Genomic DNA, 21,293 nt, shown 5'->3' with positions numbered 1-21,293 from the left:
TAAATTTTCGTTGTATAATTTTTTTTCTGTACTTTAATACGACGAAAATTTAGTGCTTAATTTTAATTTCTTCACGTATAACCGTTTTCTTCTAATTACGTATACTCCGATAAATTTAATTATAATTGAATTAACATAAATGAAAAAAAAAATTGGGGCTATTGGAAGTGTCCACCATAGTGGAGGAAACAAATTTTTAGGGCTATGGACAATAATTTTGGAACTGTGGACAAAAACTCGGACGGGGCTATTGGGGTGTCCGTGGGACACTCTAAATTCGAGTTTTCCCAAACTAGATATCGGCAAAATACAGTATTTTTTAAAAAATTCCAAACGAGCATGAAATAAATTACTCCTACAAGAATTTTACGTGTGATAGTCAAAGAATCTGACGTAGATCTTGTTGTTTACCAAAAAAATGCTAAATGTCATTACTTTTATTTTAAAGATTAAATGGTAAATATGCAAAATTTTCTAGTCCCTCCATCCCATAGTAGACGTCAGTAAGTCACACTTGGGAGATGCCACGAGATTTTAAGAGATACTAATATTTTGTGTGTTAAGTGGTGAGAGAAAATATAATTTTATAATTGATATGAGACAGAACTTTTTTCAAAAGAGGAAATATGACATCTTTTGTGAGACAAACTAAAAAGGAAAGTGTGACATCTACTATGTGACGAAGGGAGTATCATTTTAGCCTTTTAACGAAATTGTCACAATACATTATTTAGAAAAATTTACATCCTGTCAAAAAATTATTAAACCAAAGTTGACATGAATTAGTTAACATCTCCTTCGAGCTACGGGCTCTAAGTGCAATTTGATCCGAAATTTGTTTAGCAAGACAAAGGTTATTAAATTGAAGCGCAGAAATAGTACATTTTTGCAATCCCCCTACAATTTTTGAATACATACTAAAACGATGAGATAGAATGGAATATATAATTAAGATTAAATTAAATATTGTGTGTAAACATAAGATTTTGCACGGGAGACTTGCTATGCAAATTGAGAGAGTGCATTAATTGAAGCCACGCATTAAATGCCACCCTCACCACCCCTCGCCCAACAACCTCTATTACTCATTCATTGCCTCCCCAATTTTACATTTTAATTGCAAAAATTGATGATAATATGTAATACTATTGTTTTATGAATTGTCAAGGATAGTTGTAACACTTCTCAGACACAAGTGTACAGCCTTGAGAGGTGGCCTTTTGACAGACAGTGAATTAGGCCCTCTTCTTTAGCAGGTCACTGCGTACCCTAATTTAACACCTCTCACAATACTGTCGGACTGGGATGTGGCGGGTCCTTAGGGTTGGGGTTTCAACCTCTTGTATGAATAAAAACTAATATATTGATGATAATATGTAATACTAGTGTTTTAGAAACTAATATTACCATCCGTGTGTACGTGTCATGTGATTTTCACTTAATAAATACAAATTCTAAACAACTAGGAGTAAATAAAAATAAAAATAAATAGCATTATCTATACTTTATATAAAAAATATAATTCCTCAGTTCTCGATCCCACTCTATATGAAACATTTCCTATTCAACATGAGATTTTATGCATATTTACTTTGTAAGCTGAGTGGAAAATGATTAAAGTAAAAAAGATGATAAATTGGTAATAACAAAAGCTCACTGATCCCTAATTTACTATCCGACTTTGACACAATATGACTTTTAATAAATACTATTACTATGAAGGAAGTCGCAGGAAAAAAATTAACTAAATTTGAGTCTATACTTAAGTATTTACTAACTTTATGATAAAATATGATAAATTGAATTAACTAAATTTATGATTTATTATAACAAAAAATAATAAAAGTGAATTGGAATAATTAATAAACGACAATCGAAAATGGAAATATAAGATAACGAGGGACGGATGAAGTATAAGGCATAAGGTATAAAAATCAAATTTATCAAACCGTTCAAACTCTATCCTAGTGCTGTAATTAATTATTTTCTAAATACTTATTATAATATAATTGGACCGTACATTTTGCCAAATTATATTATGGGCAGTAATTTAAAGGTACACACTAATCATGAAACATGACTTAAAACCACATTGATGCTGTATTTTAGTGCTAATATCATTTGGGGAAGTTTTACCGTGCAACCTGTTGATTTACATGCTATACTAATTAAGTCAATTTAATTTTCATATTTGGGTCCGGCTTTGCTTAGTTAAGACTTTTATGGCTGTGTTTTGATTTTTTATTCTTTTATTTATTTTATACTACAACATCGTATCATATACTACCTTCGTCCCACATTAAGTATCACATTTTGTCATTTTGGTCAATTCAAAATAAGAGTCACATTTCACTTTTACCACAAATGGTAAGCAGACCTTATATTCCACCAATCAATTCTACTCACATTTTATTATAAAACTAATATATATATAAATGGGACTCACAGTACACTAACTTATTCAATACACTTTTCTTTACAATTTTTTAAAATTCGTGTCCATACTAAATATGTCACTTAATGTGGGATGGATGTAGTATACAACAACCAAAATTCATGTCTATAATTTTCATCTGAATCTTCGTCTTTATTATATTCATCACTAATAACCATTCAATCAGATCATCAATTTAAGAGCCAAATAAATAGATCAATATAAAATTTAACTGCATGCCTTTTCCATACAGTTTTTAAAGTTGCATACCAAACAAAAATTTGACTAAAATTTACAATTTTTACTCACAATTTTTCACTTAATATTTATATACTGCAATAATAACTACAACATCCGAATTTATAACAATAAATGCTAGTAGAAACGTTAACCTTGGACACAACAAGGGTAAAAATAAATGATAACCAGTTTTTACTATATAGAAAAAAATCCATTCCACACAAACTCAAGTCAAGGGGCAAAACATCTGAGTCAATACCCGAACCGGCACCCATGCTGATACCGCCGCCACACCGCGGTGGGGCTGCCGCCTCCCACCACCAACACCGCCACCACTCTCGAGCGCGGTTCGTTCTTGACTCACCCCCTCAATTTCAAGTCATTACACCTCGAGCAGCTAGAGAAATTAACAAACCATTTTCAAATTACATCAAGCCCTCGCATTTTTCAACCTCCTAATTTAATTCTTTCTTAACAACAAAAAAAACCCCAAAAAAGCAGAAGTTAAAAATGTTGGCTCACACAAAAAATAGAGAAAACTAAAATTTTTCACCAAAATACAAACAAATCAGCTCTCGCATTGCAGTGCGACTTTGATCTTCTGAACGGTGCAGGAGATTAGGTTATTCACAGTCTCGACCGACTCCACCGTCAGCTTCGCCGTTGGGAGGCTGTTCACCAAAATCTGAAAAGCCACAGTCAGCAGCGACCCCTCGCCCGACCCATTTCCATCCGGAACGATTGCGAACCCCGACGGCAGCAGCGCCACATAGGCCGAATCCCCGCCGTTCATCACCACGTGCATCGCGGGGATGTCGACCGGTGCGTACACCACGAGCGAACCGGCCGAGTCGATGCAGGTTTCCTGGAGTATCAGCATGCTGCTCTGGTTCGAGTTCACAGCCTGCGTAAAATTACAAAAGTGACCCTGATCAGATATGGTATAGTAAAAAGGTGATGGGTAAGTTTCGCTCACGAGGGCTAACTTGGTCAACTCGGTAAATTGACGTGTCGAATAAAGAAAGAAAAAGTCGTGAAGGATGTCATGACATTAAAAGTCAAAAGATTTTGACTTTTAGTAATATTTAATAATATCTACAAAATATTATGTAGAGGCTGCTGAGAAATAGGACAAATTGTCCTCATACATAATTCCAATTTCCGAAATTGGCCTAGCTAATCATATCCCTTTCCTGTTCTGATTCGCTGAGATCTTATGGGCACATGCGTCATTTTACCTATTTCTAGCTCTATTATTTTCACATTGGACTACTATTTGATCTCCCTCAGTTCCAAAAAAAAAATGTATAGTATTCTTTTTTAGTCCATCCCAACAAAATTGAGTTATTTCCTTTTTTAACAAGAGACAAAATATCTAATTACTCTTACTTTATTCAATCATTTACTTTACTCTCTCTAATATTTTCTACTTTTTTCATCTTTCCTATTTATTTAATATAAATTCTTAATCTCCGTGCCCAAAAGTTTTGTCTCAACTTTCTTGAGACTTTCTTGGGACGGAGGGAGTAGTAAAATTCAACACCTTTAATATTGGAAATATATAAATAAAAAAAATTAATGATCCGGACTGCTGAATTTTTACTCGATGAACGAGGGGGACTTACACTAGCGCGTAGGAGCGAGACGCAATTGCCATGGTCTTGGCCCTTGGCAATGTGGGCCATCTCCTGCATGGGCCCACCGTTGGAGAGTATGTCCCACTCGCTCCTCAGGCGCTCGTCGCGGAGGAAGTCAAAGAGCCTTTGAGGAGAAACGGGCAGCCACACGGATGTGGCGGCACTCAGCACGATCCCGGGCGGCTCCCCGGGGTCGTCTATGCTCTTACGAGTCATGACCTGCACGTCCTCGTCCACGTTCTCGGTCCTCAACTTGTTCCACTTGTGCACCGACGACGCGCACACCCCCGCGCAGAAGTTGTTCGTCATTCGCTGCGCCAGCTTCAGCATGCTCCGCCGCCCTCCCGCCGTGATCGCCGCTGCACGCGACGAAAATCGAGTCATTTTTATATTAAATTAAACGCGCGATAGCAAAGACGCAAATGAGAGACCCTATCGTACCCGAGTGGTCCCGGGCGGGGACGGTGGAGGACATGAGGATGGCGAGGCACTCGCATTGGCGCTGGAGGGTGGCGACCCAGCGTTGGGCGCCGAAGCCCATGCCGGAGCTGACGAGGGGCCGGTAGAGCTGGTGGACGACGCTCTCGTCGTACTCGATGTGTTCCACCCATGTAACCTATGGGTGATACATTGCCATATAAGTCTCAAATAATACCCCTCGTGATAAATGTAAGAAAGTTAGAGGACCCATATTCAAAAGAAAAAATGTAACACAAAATTATTTTTGCTATAGTGGTTGCAAGTACAATAATTAGAGAGAAATAATTACAAGCATAGCATACGAAATTACAGGCAACACAAAATTCTGCAAGATTTGGTGGGTCGAGGTAGGAGACAGGGAGATACGTACAAAGACTGTATTTTTTTTGACAAAATTTGGGGTTTTAGATTAGATTAGATGCTGCATGTCACGTGACAAATAAAAAAATCAGTCTTGGGATTTGACTAAATAGTAGTCATTTGATTTTGAGTAGAAAAATGAAGACATGATGGGGCTGGAACCAGGTAATATACAGTCGTCTCTAATAATAATAATTAAAAAAAAAGTTGGGGTGGATCGAGACAGCATCTGAAATTGGAATAGAAACATCAAATTATGCTAAGTTTTATTCTACCAAGGTTTAATTATGCTAAAATCATACGAAAATTAATGTGTCCCAAGGCGCAAAAATAGGAGTAATAGAGGCTTCCATTCATTATTTTAAACCCCCTCGACTGCCTCAATTTTTCATATTAGTCTCACGAGAAGCATCTTATTCTTGTCTACCATTATTTAATAATAATAGTTGAATTTAGGTGGAGTGATTAGATTTTCTTGAATCTTCAACAAAACAACCAAGTTTAGATAGATAGATAGATTCTTGAGTGAGAGTGTGTGTAGGTGGTGTTTCTCAATTAAATGTAACCAACATAGTGGTGCAGTTGCTCCAACAAACTCAATTTAAAACATATGCACCAACCCTTGAGACTCAATAAATGTGCAAGATTTAATTTTTATGGAAATTGAAAGAAGTGGCGAAAGTATTTACCTTGGAATAGCCATTAGGCATATCTTGCACCAAGCAGCCGGAGGGGAGCCTCCGGCTGCTTGGGAATGTTGCCGCGACGTGAGCCTCCCGGATGGTGTCGACCGACACGTCCACGACGGCCCACACGCCCTCGGCGTGTTGCTTGCAGAACCGGAGGAAGTTCACCTCCCTCACCGGCACCAACGGCGACAGAACTTGAATTGCAGCATTCATCTAAATTGTAACACGATAAAATCAACCAACATAGTTCTAATTTAGCACAACATACACAATGCCTAATGTCACGTGATGGTTTTGTTATTACCAGTTGAAGTGCACCATTCCTTGTTCCTCCCATGCCACTAGAGATCACTTCTGTAGTTGAGGTTCTTGCAATTAAACAAGGAAACATCTCTGCCCATTTGTTCTGTCAAAACACACAATATCAATCAAAATGTTCAAGTTTCAAGAAATACATCAAATTCAAGTTAAAGATTGGATTTTTATTTTCACACACAGAGTCCATCAATGTCTCAACGAGAGCTAAGCTGTTGATGATGACCATCCCGGTCTCCCTCGAAGCCTCGGTGACAAAGCCATTCGGCTTCATCCCGATGCAGGGGGAGGAGCCTCTCAAGTACTCTTCTTGATTCAACATCTCCTTCCCACCATCCAAGCCCCTAATCCAAAGTGGCTCATCACTTTGAGCCATCTTCACCAACTCATCCATGGCTGTCAGTGCAAGCTCCAAGTACATCGACCTCTCCATCGGGTTCACGCTTATCCCCGCGGCCTTGGGCGTGGCAACAGGGAGGGGGCTGGCAATCCCGACCCCAAAATTGGAGGGGATGGCCGTGTTTAGGCCGGTGAAGCAGTTGCCCCCCATCCCGAGCTCCAAGCTCGGAGTGGGGCGGCCGAGGAACTTCCCAGCGAGGGCGTAGACGCGATCGAGCTCGTCCTTGAGGCGGGCGTTCTCGATCCGGATGTGCTGCTCCTCGAGGGATATCTCACCGATCACGGCGGGGCCGCCGCAGTTTGTGCAGATGGGGTTGCGCATCGCCTCCCTAATCGACATGTTCTCCGCCCGGAGCTTGTCGTTTTCTTGCCGGAGAATAGAGTTCTCGTGCCGCTCGAGCTGCGTCTGCATCAATCAAAGCGACATAAAACTCAAATTCTCTTCACACCCCACCAAAAAATAAAATTGATTAGTGTATACCTTCATCTGAGTTCGTCGATTTTGGAACCAGAATTTGACCTGTCTAGTTTCGAGACAAAGGCGTTTGCTAAGCTCCAATCTTTGCTTTTCATCAGGGTGGGGGCACTCCTTGAACAGACTGAATCAGACGCCACAAACAACAAAAACAAAATCAAAACAAAACCCAGAAGGAAAAAAGCAATCTTTGGCAGGAAATATAAAAATCAAACAAAAGAGGGTTTCTTGGAAAAAGAAGAGAGACGTACGACTCGAGCTCTTGTATTTGCTGAGGATTGTGTCGGTGGTATCTCTTCTTCCTCGGCGGCTTGTCGGCAGCGTCCTGATCATCGCCGGATGCGCCGTCCATGTTGTCGCTGCCAGATCTGCTCTCGTGCTCTTCGTCTCTGCTCCTTCTCCCACCAACATTGCTCAGCTCATTGTTCTCCACCATCCTCGCCATCCCCCCTTGCCCCTCCATCCCCGTTTGCTGCCGACACAGACACAAACATTAAACACATACAAAATATAGAGAGAAAGACACAGTGTTAGAGAGAGATTACAAGGGCTAGAGAGAGGCCGGGGGAGTTGAACATGGGCTTGGAAGAGAGAGACTGAGCGAGGAAGCGAGGCGGAGCGATTGCGCCGGCGGGCATGTTGTTGTTGCTGTTGTAAGGTATATCCGCAACAATTCTTGCACCGCCGCCACTACAAGAATTGTTATCAAGAAAATCCCCAAAATTCATGAAATAAAAATCCCTCTTTTGAGATTTTTCTCGCAACGTTTGGACTGACCAGGAAATCTGATAGACAGTGGAGAAGCCAAAGAGATGGAGAGACAAGTATATGAAAATGTTTCAATATGAAATGTACAGTGTTTTTTCGCAGGAAGTCAAAAGGAAAAGAAGGAGGAGGAAGAAGAGAGGTAGAAGAGACACAAGGCCCAAATCCAAATGTCTCCTGCTGCCTCTCTGTGTAGTGATTTTAGTGAGAGAAAGAGAGAGAAAGAAGGCAAGCAAAGAAAAACCCTTGTGTTTTTTGCTGCTTAGCTCTTCCTTCTCTATCCCTCTCTCTTCTCCCCTAAATCAAGAGCCCTCCCACCAAAAAAAAACTCAAATCTTTTTCAAATGTGAAGAGGAAATTGGGGAAGAAAGACCTAGTTTTAAAACAAGAAGCTTTTCATGGTGTTCACAGGTATCTAAATATCTGCATGCTTGACTTGCAGAAAGCAACTTGTCATGTGCAACAAAAGCAGGAAAACAAAAGAGAGATAGAGAGGGAGAAAAAGGGCTGAAAAGGGATTTGTATTTTTGGGCTCAGAATGAGAGAGAGAAAAGGAGAAGAAAACAACAATAGATGCAAGAGGGAGGTGAAGAGATAATAGATGCAATAATAGTGTGTGGAGTCTTGGAAGCCCACATATATATGTACGAGCGGAGGAGCTCTGAAAAGGGGTCGGTTGACTATCTCTCATTTCATACACATTAATCTTTATTTTTTTTTTATTTTTTCCTCTTGTCTTGATTCATTTCTCTTTTCCATTTTGTGTGACGGCACTGAATATTTTGACTTCTTTTTTAAATAAACAAACAGATAAGTAGTAAAAATGGAAATTCACCGTCCAGTTGAATTGTTTCACTTTGCAGATGACATATGAGAATTTTGGAGATGTGGCTCAATTTCTATTCTCACTTTTACTATTTTAAAAATATAGATCTCTTGTATTTCATTCATATTTTATTTACTATTTTTAATACACAAATCTCATTCTACTAATATATTTGCATTATAGTATTTCATTGTAAAAATAAAAGAGTATATAAAAATATACTATTTCATATATCACTAATTTTTACCTTAAGTTCTTTATATTTTCATTCACTTTCTAAACATAACGGCTCCATCCTATTAGAAAGAAAGAAAGAAAAAGTTGAATAAGGGGAGTAGTATTATTTTGAGACGAGACAATTAAAAAAGCAAAAATAGACTATTTTTTTAGTTAAGAGAAGTATTTCATAAAACTCGTGTTAAATCAAAATGTGGCACAAAATAATAGGCAATGAGAGTATTATTTTGTGTGTTAAGTAGAAAGAAAAATATAATAGAATGAATATATTAATAAAGAAAATAGTGTAGTAATTAAAGTATAGTAATTGTTCCTTCTTTGCACGATAGGTAAAGCATTTTTTTTGTGCACATGGTTTGAAAAGTGGTATTTAATGAATTAAGAGGAAAGAAAATAGAATAGACAAGTGAAAAAAAAGTATGAGATATAATAAAGTAGGAGAAATTAGTATGAGATATAATAAAGTAAGAGAAATTAATATGATGTGTTTTGTTAAAAAGGAGATAATTTGAGACACTGAGTATATGGAGGATAAAAAAAATAATGCAACTCAATTACTCTTGGCCAAAGGGAGTATTGAAAATAAAAAAAAGTAGTAATAGTTAATATATATTGATGATGATTTATAGTAATAGTTAATATATTAATGATGATTTACATTTTTCAAATATAAAGCTGAGCATTTTGTCATTGACAAATAGAAAAGGAAAATAAGATACGGCCGAGGTAAAATTTTATTGGAGCTAAGTTTAATAGATTGATACAGGGCGGAGCTAGAATTTTATTGGAGAAGGTGAAAAAATATAATACATTGGTAAAATTTATGTATTTGAGAAGGGGCATTTAGTGTAGCTGAAGTATATAATCAAAAATTTATGTATAAATATATTAAAAAATGAGTGGATGAGGAGGGGGCAAATGCCCCATATCTCCATAAGGTGGCTACGCCCCTGGATCGATATCGATAATCAGATCAGATTATCATAATACATGCATATACTAGTATCAAAATGTATTGAATAATAAATATAATCAAATACTCCATATTACATATAAAATATTGAATTAATTAGATAGCCTCTTAATTTTACTAATTTAATGGATTATTTAATCCAATTTCAGTTTGTATATTATTTTATTAATTAATTAACTATCTTTAAAAATAGTACTATTAATGTTGAAACATTTGTAATTTTTGAATTAAACTTTGTTCTAACCACAAACTTCTAAATTAAAATTAATGCTTGCATATTTATACTTTGGGTCTTCTACAGTTATTCTAATAATTAGTATGTAGTTTAACCAATGAGCGAACATGTAATCAAACATTTTTTGTTTATACATTAGTGGTATGTTCCCATTATACTGTGTTCGAGTTAGATTCGATGATCCACTTTTTTCATCCCGTTTCATATCTACTTTTATTTTTTCATATATTCTTTCTTTAATTTCAGTTTGGATGCTTTAGTTGATTTTTTGTATTTATTATTACTTTTATAGATAATAATTTATAATTAAAGGAGACAAATTCTAAAATAGAGCGTATATTTCCGTACTTAAAAAATTAAAATAAATATTAGTATTACTTATGATTTACTATATTATATTATAATAATTAATTTAGAAGTGAGATGGAGTAGTAATGAGAGACCAATAATGAAACACTAAATATCATCCAAGTTGTATTACCCATTTATCGATCTTGCTATAATTATTCATCCTAGTTTGTCTATTAAAATTTATAGTTAATTTATCTCTCTAATAAGATGTATCTCATTTTTTTCACTAATATATACTCTCTCCGTCCCCAAAAAATATGCACTTTGGGTTTGGTCGGGTTTTAACGCAAAATTGGTAAAGTAAGAGAGATATAGAAATAAAAAGTAATTAAAGTATTGTTAGTGGGGAATGGATCCCACCTCATTAAAGAGAAAAGAGTTTTCAAGATTGAAAATTGCATATTATTATGGGACGGGACGGGACGGATGAAATATTACTTTCTCTCTAATTTTCTTATCATCCCAATAAATTAACTATAAAAACTGTTTTATCAGAGTTGCCATTCCCAAATATTTTTCATTTCATTATGGGACATGCAATTAACCGTACTGAGATTGTGATCGAGACCTAATTATCAAGTAGACGAATAAAAAAATTCCAATAAGTATTTTTGTTAGTGGTGATAAAATAATTTCTTCAATATGATAATATGTTGTGCACTTTTACTAAGGTAAAGACATTATTCAAGACACGTAAGAGTTGCATATAACAGTGACTATATAACAAAATTGAGGGACACTGCGACTAAAAAATAAACAAGCTGACTTTAAGCCGAACATGTATCATCGACAAAACACAAAACTAAAAGTCTCTGCCAACAAATATAACTCACAACATAATTGATCAAGACAAACACTCTGTTGTGAAAGACAAGTCTAATTAATATGAAGATATATCAAAACTACACAAAAAGGCTTAGCCTTTACACTATTAGTTAAATTTAAAATCTTGAACTTTATCTTGTTTTTAATTTCTCATGTATATCACGCTATAACATAGAATACGAAGGTCCATATTTGATTTATAAATTCATAAATAAAGGCAATCCACATTTTCTACTACTTATAGAATGATGTAATAAATGTGTAAGATTTCAAATTCTTCTACGTATTAAATAGATAGATACTCCTATCACCTTTCCTAAATGATTTTCTCCATCTGTTCCTTGGATGTTTAGAAATAATAATAGAGTGAAAGTATTCAAAAACAAAGTCACAGTTGGTTCATAAATTAACATTTCAATGTGCGACAGTGCATGTTAGCACACTAATTTAATTTTAAAAACTATGGAAAATTATATATGTAGTTCTTCTCTTACCCGTATACTACTAATATTTAGCGTCCATTTAAATAAGACAGCTCATTTATAATTGGAATAAACATTATTGCACAAGCAAAAAAGTGTAGTAAATTTACATCACAACTTTTATTGCTTGTATTTTCCATTTAATAAACTGTAGTAAGTCTAATATTTGAAAAAAATCTGCATTAGGTTTATTAGGCATAGCATCTTACCCAACCTAAGAGTTGTAGGCTTCTTGCTGTATACATTAATTTAAACTCGGCCCAACATTTAAATTTGGTCAAAGTAATTATTATCTATGAGTAATAAATAAACAATTATTACTGTGAAATTAGCAAAAAAATTAATGTCAATCCCTAAATCTAAACTAGCATATTTACTTAATTGAGCTAAATGGTCCATTGATCACCATGCCCAAGCTTTAACGAAAGCATGTATACTTGAAAGAATGTTTTATAATAATTGACTTAATTACACATAACACAACATACTATTAAAAAATAAAATACGTACTGATCAAAACCAAGCTATTGCATGTCGCTATATTATTAAAAATAAAATACTAATAATGAATGCTATCACATAACTATACATTACTAAACATATAAAATTAACTACTTGGTGATGTATTAATCGGATAAATAAGAAGATGCATTGACCATATATCATAAAGTGATTGAAAGTAATTTTCTCAATATGTATTAAGTTCTTTGAAGAATTGGTATACATATATATAATCAAAGTAGATTTTTTTATTGTAAGTGCTAATAAGAAAATACTACTCCCTAATCATGTTTTTAATTATATATATGCACAATTTTGCTTTATTTGTTTATACTATAATGATTTTGTATGTTAATCAATGGATGATATACAAAATGAGAGGGTTTGTTTCGATTCATAAATATAATGTACTTTAAAATGTTAATTTAACAGCATGTATTCTATTTACACCCTCATTTACTTGTCAAACATTAAATAACTGGTTAAGTTTTATGAGGGGCAGGTACGTAAGTTAATTAACCAAAGTTGTTTAATAAACACATCGATCATCAATGGATATAACTAGGCTAGTTTTATTATCTTTTTGGCATTGATTACTGCAAATTAAATTTTACTTCATAAGTATAACTCTGTCACATGCTTCAAAGTTTTGCAAACTTCATTTATAATTATTATACCAGAGAGAATATTACTAAAACTCAGATGTTTGATGGGTCTGGTGGTTTGTCATGATACCTCATAACTTATTGAATTGTCAAATTTAAAAAGTATATATCAATATAAAAACTCAAATGATTATATTTTTCTAATATTTTCAAAGAATATTAGTAACTAATCATTTGTAAATTAGATGACTAATTGCAATAATAATTTCTAATCTACTATCACAAATAAAAACACATTAGAAAAATAATAATATGCAAATTTCATTTACATTTCTGCTTAATCAAGAACTTATTCGTGATTCAGTTATAAATATGTTCATCGAACGAAGGGGACACTTGACTACATTCATATGGATTATTGGGGCCCTTCACGTGTTGAATCTGTTGGATGACATAAGTATTTTGTGTCGATGATTGATGACTACTCGAGGATGACTTGGGTGATTATGATGAAACATAAAGGTGAAGCATTCAAGAAGTTCAAAGAGTGGAAGACTCTGATTGAAAACCAGGCAAGGAATAAGATAAAGCGATTGAGAACAAATAACGGTCTGAAATTTTGTTCGTCTGAGTTCAATGAGTTATGCGGGAGTGAAGGGATCGCTCGACATCACACCGTTAGACATACTCAATAACAGAATGGTGTGGCAGAACGCATGAATCAAACATTGTTGGAGAGAGCAAGATCCATGCTCTTTCATGCTGGTTTTCGGACTAGGGTTTTGAATTCTGCATCTGTTAGGGTTTATATGTTAATCGATCAAGATGTTTGCTCTGAACGTGAAGGTCGACAAATTCACTGGGAGTGTCTGGTTTTTGGACTAGGGCAAATCTGAGGCAAGAAAGGAGATCGAAGTCTGGTTTTAGGGCAAATTTGAGGCACGAATGGAGAAGTTTGTTTGTCTAGCATTGTAATGATGCATCTGCAAGGGAGAATTCAAGTCAAGGTGGAGATTTGTTAGTATGCCTTGAATCTGTTTCCTAATTGGGATATGATTATGTTTCCTAATTAGGATAGGATCTTATGTGTGCCTATTTATATGAGAGTAGAGCACATAATTCTGTGATCTTAGATCCAATCTGAAATATGTAGCCATAATCTGAAAACACTCTAAATAAAATTTGTTCTCCGTTTCTGCCCGTAGATGTAGCCTATTGGCGAACCACGTAAATTATGTGTCTCTTTACGTTTCTGTTTATTTTGATTACACAATTACACTATTCTGTCACAACAGTTCGAATAGATTATGTCACGCTATTAGATTAGTCCATTAGAGGCCTTAGGTAGATATGGTGAAAAACATTTAAATGCCACTTAATTATAATTTATTAGTTATTAATAAAGTACTAATCATAATCAAAGTGCAATATAATTTCTATGTCCCCTTAGAATTCTGTTGAATCAGGATTGATAAATTTTATAAAATTATTCAGAATTATTTATATTATTATGGTGCAGATGTAATAAGTCTTTTCGAATCAATGCCATTCATGAAACTCTTTAAAGAGTCATTAAAATGGAGAAATAGCAATTTTATACGCCTTCAAATTTCCCAATTTATTGATAATTACTATCACCACGAACTTCAACAAGTGCACTTTTATTGTTAAAGGCACAATTTCACTAATTTTGATCGGAGTGGTTGAAAAAAGTGACATTCCATTATTTCCACACCGTATTTATAATTAAAACATAATAATTGTTTAAAAGATAGCACGGTTTGATACTTTGATTAACATGCCATTTGTAAAGATGAAACCAATCAAATGATTTTAAGGTTGCTAAATGCCACATTATAGTCATCTATAGAAGTTCGGATTAGAAAATACCGAGATTTCATTAAGGTTGGGCAGAAAATTTTCTGACCAGTGAATGAGATGAGAGACAAGAAAAGTGAAAAAGGTATAATTTAAGTATTGCAATATTCTCAATCGCGACAGAGAGTAAGACGCAATGTTTTAAAAATCAGACCGGCAAGCGAACCGGCGACGTTACTGGTTCACGGTTCAACCGGTCCAACCGGTCGAACCACCGGTCTAACCGTTTTACTGATGCAAAAATATATAAAAATATATTAAATTTAGTAAATGATTTACAATTAATAATATATCACAAAACATTAAACCTTATAGATAACTAGTGATGTATAAATATAAATAATATTAAAATTTAGTAAATATAATCAGATATATATATTTAATATTAGTTAGTCTAGATAAAAAATTTAATATTTCATGTATTAAAATAGATAATGTTTATATTAATTTAAGAAAATTTATTTCATAAAATAATATATAATTAAATACGAATTAAGTACTTATTAATTAGTTTAGATAAGATTATTCATTAATGTCAATAGCTAGGGTATATAAATTAAGTATGTAATATAAAAAATTTATTTATAGTATATAATAAATCTTATATGGTACTAATAATAATATAGGTGGTAAGTAGAACATCATTAAAATATAAAGGATGATAATTATATATATTATAATTAACAATTATATTAAAGAATAATAAAATTAAAATGAATTATTGGTTTTGTAGATAAAATTAATGGTTAATGTATAAAAATATTTAATGTTCAAATTGTTCAATGAGCCCATGTGGTGGAGTGGTAGAGGTCTTCTTAACTAGAAGAAAGGTCATGGGTTCAACCTCTACCAACAACAAATTTTATAAAATTTTGAAAAAAAAATAGAAAACCGGTTTCCGGTTCACGGTCCAACCGGTTCGACCGGCCGATTCCACCGGTTCACGGCGGTTCAATGCAGTGGTGGTTTAAAGGGGTGAACCGGACCGGACTACCTACCGGTTCGCGGTCCGACCGGTCGAACCGGCCAGTCCGGTCCGGTTTTTAAAACATTGAAAACGAGTGGAAAAATGAAAAAAAAACAAACAAACTTATTTTGATAAACAATTTTTGATAAGATAATCATAAAATCTGTTAAAATTAAACCAAAATTATGTTGTAAATCCATTTATTTTTTATTTTATGGATAGTCACAATGTGGCTCCAAAAATATCTAAAGCAAAAGACAAATAATGTCTTGGGGGAGTATGATCATCTGAGGTGTGATCCGTTGCTAATTTTTTTTAAGTTGTTAACTTGCTAACTCATCAACTTAGTATATTAAAAACGTAAAAATGTCAACAGGGTAATAATGAAATGTCAACATAAACTTAAGTTGATATTTTAATACATTGTGTTGACATTAATATTTAAATGTCAATACAGTTTATTAAAATGTAAACACAAATATGTGTTGATTTTTTAATGTGACCGTATTGACATTTTTAATACATTACGTTAATGAGTTAGCAAGTTAGCAATTTAAGAAAAGTTAGCATTATAACGCACATCTTACCTATTATTGTCCTATTAGATATTTATTTTTAAGGGTAATTATGTAAAATACACAAATATTTGGATGAATATAGTATATGAGTATTTATTAGATATTAAAATATTACTATAAATTATTCAGTAATAATTTTGATTATCTTACTTTAAATCGATTTGATGTCCATCCGAAACTTTTCTTAATTTATAATATTGCCAAAGTAATAAGCTATTTTTAAAATAAATGGTAGACAAAATTTATCTGCTAATGTGCCTAGCTTATTTCTTTCTTTTATACACATGTAACGCACGTTCCTTTTGCTGATAGATTTGAAAAGCAAATAAGCGTATCAACTATCAACAAAACTGTAGGGGTTCGAAAAAAAATTGAAAATTGAATATCTAAATCAATCCAAATTTTAAAATTCGGTTCGATTTTTTTAGTTTTTCGGTACGTTATGCTTCGGTTCGGTTTGGACGAAACAAAAAAAATCAAAAATTGAATTATATTTTAAATATAATATTATATATATATATATATATATATATAATATATATTTATATATATTCTTTAATAGGAGTGCGTTAAAATGACAACACCTCTTAAAGTGACACTGTGACATCATGTATCCTGCAATATTATAAACGCTACACTACAATAGTATAAACGCTATACTGCAATATATAGATTGCAGTCTAGCGTATTGGATATTACAGTCGGGCAAAAATTACAGTCTAGCGTATTGGATATTGCAGTCCGAAAAAATTTGCCCTTGAGATTTTTTATGATTGACACATGACAGCTGATTATTCGCCCACGTGTACAAATGATTGGCTAAGAATGGTGATATGGTGTCACTTTAAAAGGTGTTTCATTTTAACACAAACCTTCTTTAATATATTCTATATCATATGTATTATATATGTTCTATGAATTTTATATTATATATATTCTATGAATTTTATATTATATATATTTTATTTGTATATAATATAATATGTGTGTTAAGGTCCTTCGCAGCTTTTTAGTCCAAGCTTCTTTTTAATCACATCCCTTGGATCCTTGAATTGGATGGTTGTGATGATCTGCATTATTACACTATAATGGTGCATTATTAGTCGGTGTGCTTTATTCAACTAAAAATCTGCATTATTAAATGACACGTGACATCAATTTAACCGTTGGATGACAAAATCGTGGGGCTGAGATTAAAAAGAACAATAGAACAAAAGATACAAAAAGGAAATGAATACATCCACATATATATATATATATATATATAGGGTCCCCTTATTCCCACAACACCTTCTTAGTGTAGAACTAGAGACTAAATATTAGCCAATGGATTTTAATTTAGTGGCTGAGATTAGAGATCCTACAACTTAAATTCGTAATTCATCCTGTGAATTAAATTGTTCAGCCAAAGGGCATCTTAGTCATTTCTTAATGTGGTCAAACATGGTAAAAATGAAGGAGGCGTTAATCATGGTATTATGAATTAGGGTAAAATTCTCTCCCACTAAACTTCCCGCTCGACGTATGAGCTTTAGCCCCACTATCTTCTCCGCCGTTTCACTACACCATTTCTCAACCCTAGCCCTCTGCCTTCCCTCAACCCTATTCTTCTACTGATTCTCACCATGGTAGACACGAGGCGGAGCAAACTAAACGGTATTCATTGTCCTCAAAAATAGTTACAGTTTGCGAAATCCATTCGAACTAATCTCGTTGATTTTGGTTGTAGATGAGCGGTCGTTGCGTTCCAAAACTTCATCCAGTCCGGGTGAGTTTAGTTTTTTCCTTAATTTAGTTCAGATTCTTTGTTTTGCAAATCGCGTTCAAGAACTTCTAATTGGTTCATTGTATTTGGTAATTTTGTTCAGATTCTGATTATCGTGTGAGTGTAGATATGTTTCTGTAGTTAGAATTCGGTCTCTGGTGAAGTGTAGATATGTTTTTTCGCGTAGAAACTATGAGTTGGTAAATATGCTTCATCCTAAGTTTGTAATAAGAATTGATTCCTGCATAACATGAAGGGATTCCGAGATTGTATGAATTATTTTTTCTGTTTGATGAGTTCGTAATGTGAATTGATTGTTGTATAACATGAAGGGATTTCTGGACAATATGGATTAATTTATCCGTTTGATTAGTGTTGTCAATAGGATTTCTCCAAAAAATTTAACAGGTCTGGAAATTTGGTTCGAATTTTTAAATTTTTGGAAATTTAAAATTAGAATATGAAGTTATTAAATAATAAGATGAAGTAATAAAAAGTATAAGATGAAATTATTGTTACGTTATGAAGTTATTTTTTGGAAGGTTTAAATTAGAATATGAAGTTATTATATTATTTTTTGGGGAGGTTCAAATTTTGAATATTTGATTAATATGTGTATTTTCAATTGTTTTAAATCAGAAGTGTGATGCCAAGAAGCCTGTTGCGAAGAGGAATGTCAAGGCCAAGCGCACAGCCGCATATGAAGGGAAAAAACGGATTCATTGTTGGCGAATATCAAAACAAGAAGATTAATTCAAGCACACACTATCCATTTTCATTGTATATTAACTCAGTCGAATAAGATTTTTTATATGTATTTGAAATCTTATTCGGTTCACACTGATTATCAATTTGGTTCTACTAAACTTCAATTGGTTTGAATTGTTTATGTATTATGGTGAATCAAATTGCTAGTATTGTGGAACTAATTCTCATTTCGGGATTTCTTAATGATCTTCAATATATGATTTTGAATTGTTTCGATGGTTCAAATCTGATTCATTTTAACTGTATAAGGTGAATTGATTATAATATAAGATTAAATGATTTTCTAATAAGATGAAGTTATTTATTTTGGATTGTTGAAATTTGTTTCATTTTAATTAAATGTTTCTATTTCTCAAGTGAAGTTATTTCATTATAAGATGAAATAATGTGATTATAAGATGAAGTGATTGCATACCTTAATTTCTAATTTTGATTCATTTTTAGTGTATTTTGTGGTGAGTTGATTTTCAAGATTTGAGTTTCGATTTGTTTGAAGGTTCATTTTAACTATATACCGTGAATTAAGTACATTATAAGATGAAGTCATTTCGTAAAAAGAAGAAGAAATTATATCATAAGATGAAGTTATTTGTTTTGGACTGTTAAAATTTGGTTCATTTAACTGACATGTTTTCATTTCTCGGATGAAGTTATTTTATTATAAGATGAAGTACAGTAATTATAAGATGAAGTGATTGAACGGCGACATTGTAGCAGCGGCGACGGTGGCACAATACATTGGGGCCGAGTTGCAGGTGAATTTCAACCCGGGACTAACCTCGAGACGGTGCCCGAACTGACCTCGAGACGGTGCCCGAACAACAACGCTGAACCGCGAGTAGGGAGGGCCGAGGCGCGGTGTTGGGAGCCAAGTTATGGGCGGTATCCGACTCGAGGTCGGTCGGAGATGTAATTGCAGGCGTGAAATCAATGGAGATTAAATTGGAGATGGTGAATGTAATTGCAGGTGCTGAATTGCATATATTGAATTGCAGTCGACGGAGATGTAATTGCAGATTACATCAAAGTATAACAAAAGATTGAAGATTGCGATTGAATATTGACGATAGCTGAAGATTGTGATTGTATGGAATGCAAATTCGCGATGATATAGAAGAGATTGAAGATCGCGATAGTCCCATGATTGTCGTTAATATTTTCTTTATGGAACAGATTCACGACGATATAGAATTTGTTGAAGATTGCGATTGATATATTGATGATAGCTGAAGAGATTGCTTCTGTTCCAAATAATCGTGAATCACAATAATGTTGATCCAATTTCCTTAATTAACTGAGCATGAATTATGGAAAAGCAATAACCGTATGAATTATGAATTTCCATTACAACCCTTTTGTAATATTAATTGAATAAACAAATGAGATATAATTGACAATGAATTAACCGTTAGATTATGATTAAGGGTGGATGAGATTTGTTCTCTAGTTCGGTCTTTAAAATTAGTTCGACATTGAATACAATCATATATATATATATATATATCTATATATATAGAGAGAGAGAGCTAGTGCCCATTAAGTACATAACTAGAGAACAAATATCAGCCACACATCTTAATACTTCAAATTAATCTTATGGCTTAGCTATTTTTACATGTTTTAAATAAAAAATAATTAATAAGGGCATTTTTGGAAATCATATTCAACTCCAACGGTCTCCTTCAATTTTCCAACTCCAATTCACAGTCCTTTTCCTTTCCCCTCTCCCCAGCCTCCGCCGCCGAGCTCAACACCACCCGCAGCAAAAGCCTTGAAGCAGCCAAGATGTGATCGGCTGCATCGTCACGGCCGCCGAGAGAAATTTCTAAAATTGCTTCCATTCTTCGAAAATTTTAATTAATTCAGCTGGTATTATGGCGGATTCAGGCAATAGGAAATCATCGGCGCGGCGACAATCGAACAGGTTGCAGAGGAGAGCGCTGGGGTCGTTGCAGATCGGTCCTGTGCTGGAGTGGAAGGCGGCGATACCGCTTCTGTCGCATTGATTCAATCGCCGACCTCCGATGGCTTGTTCTAATAGTGGTACTGAGACGTCCGCCGCGGCGGTGGCTGAGAAGCCGGTGGTGGTTATGAAGAAGTGGTAGCATCCAGCTGCGCCGTTCGGCTATGAGCCGGCGCCGTTTATGCCTTTTGTACAGATTGACTTAATGATGTAGATGTAGTAGAAAATATGACGATGATCATAAATCAAAGTGCCCTAAGCGACGGTGGGAACATGCCACGATGACTTATAACTAATAAGTTATCATCAATATCACTTAATTAGCCATAGAATATAATAGTATATTTTATTTTGATATCTTCATAGGCGTCTGCTTCAATTTGTAGACAATCACTAAGATAATAATGTTTAGTGCTGCTTATTTATACAACTGTACTAATTTTTAGTACAAAAATTTCTATTGAGCTAAAATACCTCACTATAACAAAAAATCAAAGATACATCACTCTAATCGTAGAACACATCACTATAACCATATTTTTACT

The 21,293-nt window shown here is 34.1% G+C and overlaps 1 protein-coding gene and 1 long non-coding RNA gene across 2 annotated transcripts; one reads left to right on the top strand and one right to left on the bottom strand.

Moving 5' to 3' along the window:
* Nucleotides 1-3,072: 3,072 nt before the first annotated feature.
* LOC121784925 (homeobox-leucine zipper protein ANTHOCYANINLESS 2-like) lies at nt 3,073-8,389 on the bottom strand. Its single transcript, XM_042183202.1, has 9 exons — nt 7,575-8,389; nt 7,281-7,501; nt 7,036-7,153; nt 6,337-6,960; nt 6,145-6,246; nt 5,841-6,053; nt 4,753-4,927; nt 4,300-4,670; nt 3,073-3,578 (listed from the first exon to the last, which is right to left on the bottom strand). Exons 1-9 carry the CDS (start codon nt 7,755-7,757, stop codon nt 3,243-3,245), a joined length of 2,343 nt encoding a protein of 780 aa, XP_042039136.1. The 5' UTR covers nt 7,758-8,389; the 3' UTR covers nt 3,073-3,242.
* A 9,590-nt stretch (nt 8,390-17,979) lies between these two features.
* On the top strand, nt 17,980-18,992 carry LOC121772164. The gene is made up of 2 exons (XR_006044273.1): nt 17,980-18,020; nt 18,657-18,992. It is a non-coding gene; the product is annotated as an uncharacterized LOC121772164 (long non-coding RNA).
* The last annotated feature ends 2,301 nt before the right edge of the window (nt 18,993-21,293 follow it).

Source organism: Salvia splendens, chromosome 2 (genome assembly GCF_004379255.2).
Source record: "Salvia splendens isolate huo1 chromosome 2, SspV2, whole genome shotgun sequence".
Lineage (NCBI taxonomy): Eukaryota > Viridiplantae > Streptophyta > Magnoliopsida > Lamiales > Lamiaceae > Salvia > Salvia splendens.
The sequence above is the reverse complement of the archived record's forward strand: the minus strand, read 5'-3'. Positions and strand labels throughout refer to the sequence as shown.

What these genes read in the sequence shown, in the direction of transcription:
- LOC121784925 (XM_042183202.1), bottom strand. Translation starts at nt 7,757, where the DNA reads ATGAATTTTGGGGATTTTCTTGATAACAATTCTTGTAGTGGCGGCGGT. An exon ending in CCGGCCTCTCTCTAGCCCTT is followed by an intron (nt 7,502 to 7,574) that starts GTAATCTCTCTC and finishes CTGTGTCGGCAG; the next exon opens with CAAACGGGGATGGAGGGGCA. An exon ending in CCCCGCCCGGGACCACTCGG is followed by an intron (nt 4,671 to 4,752) that starts GTACGATAGGGT and finishes CGTCGCGTGCAG; the next exon opens with CGGCGATCACGGCGGGAGGG.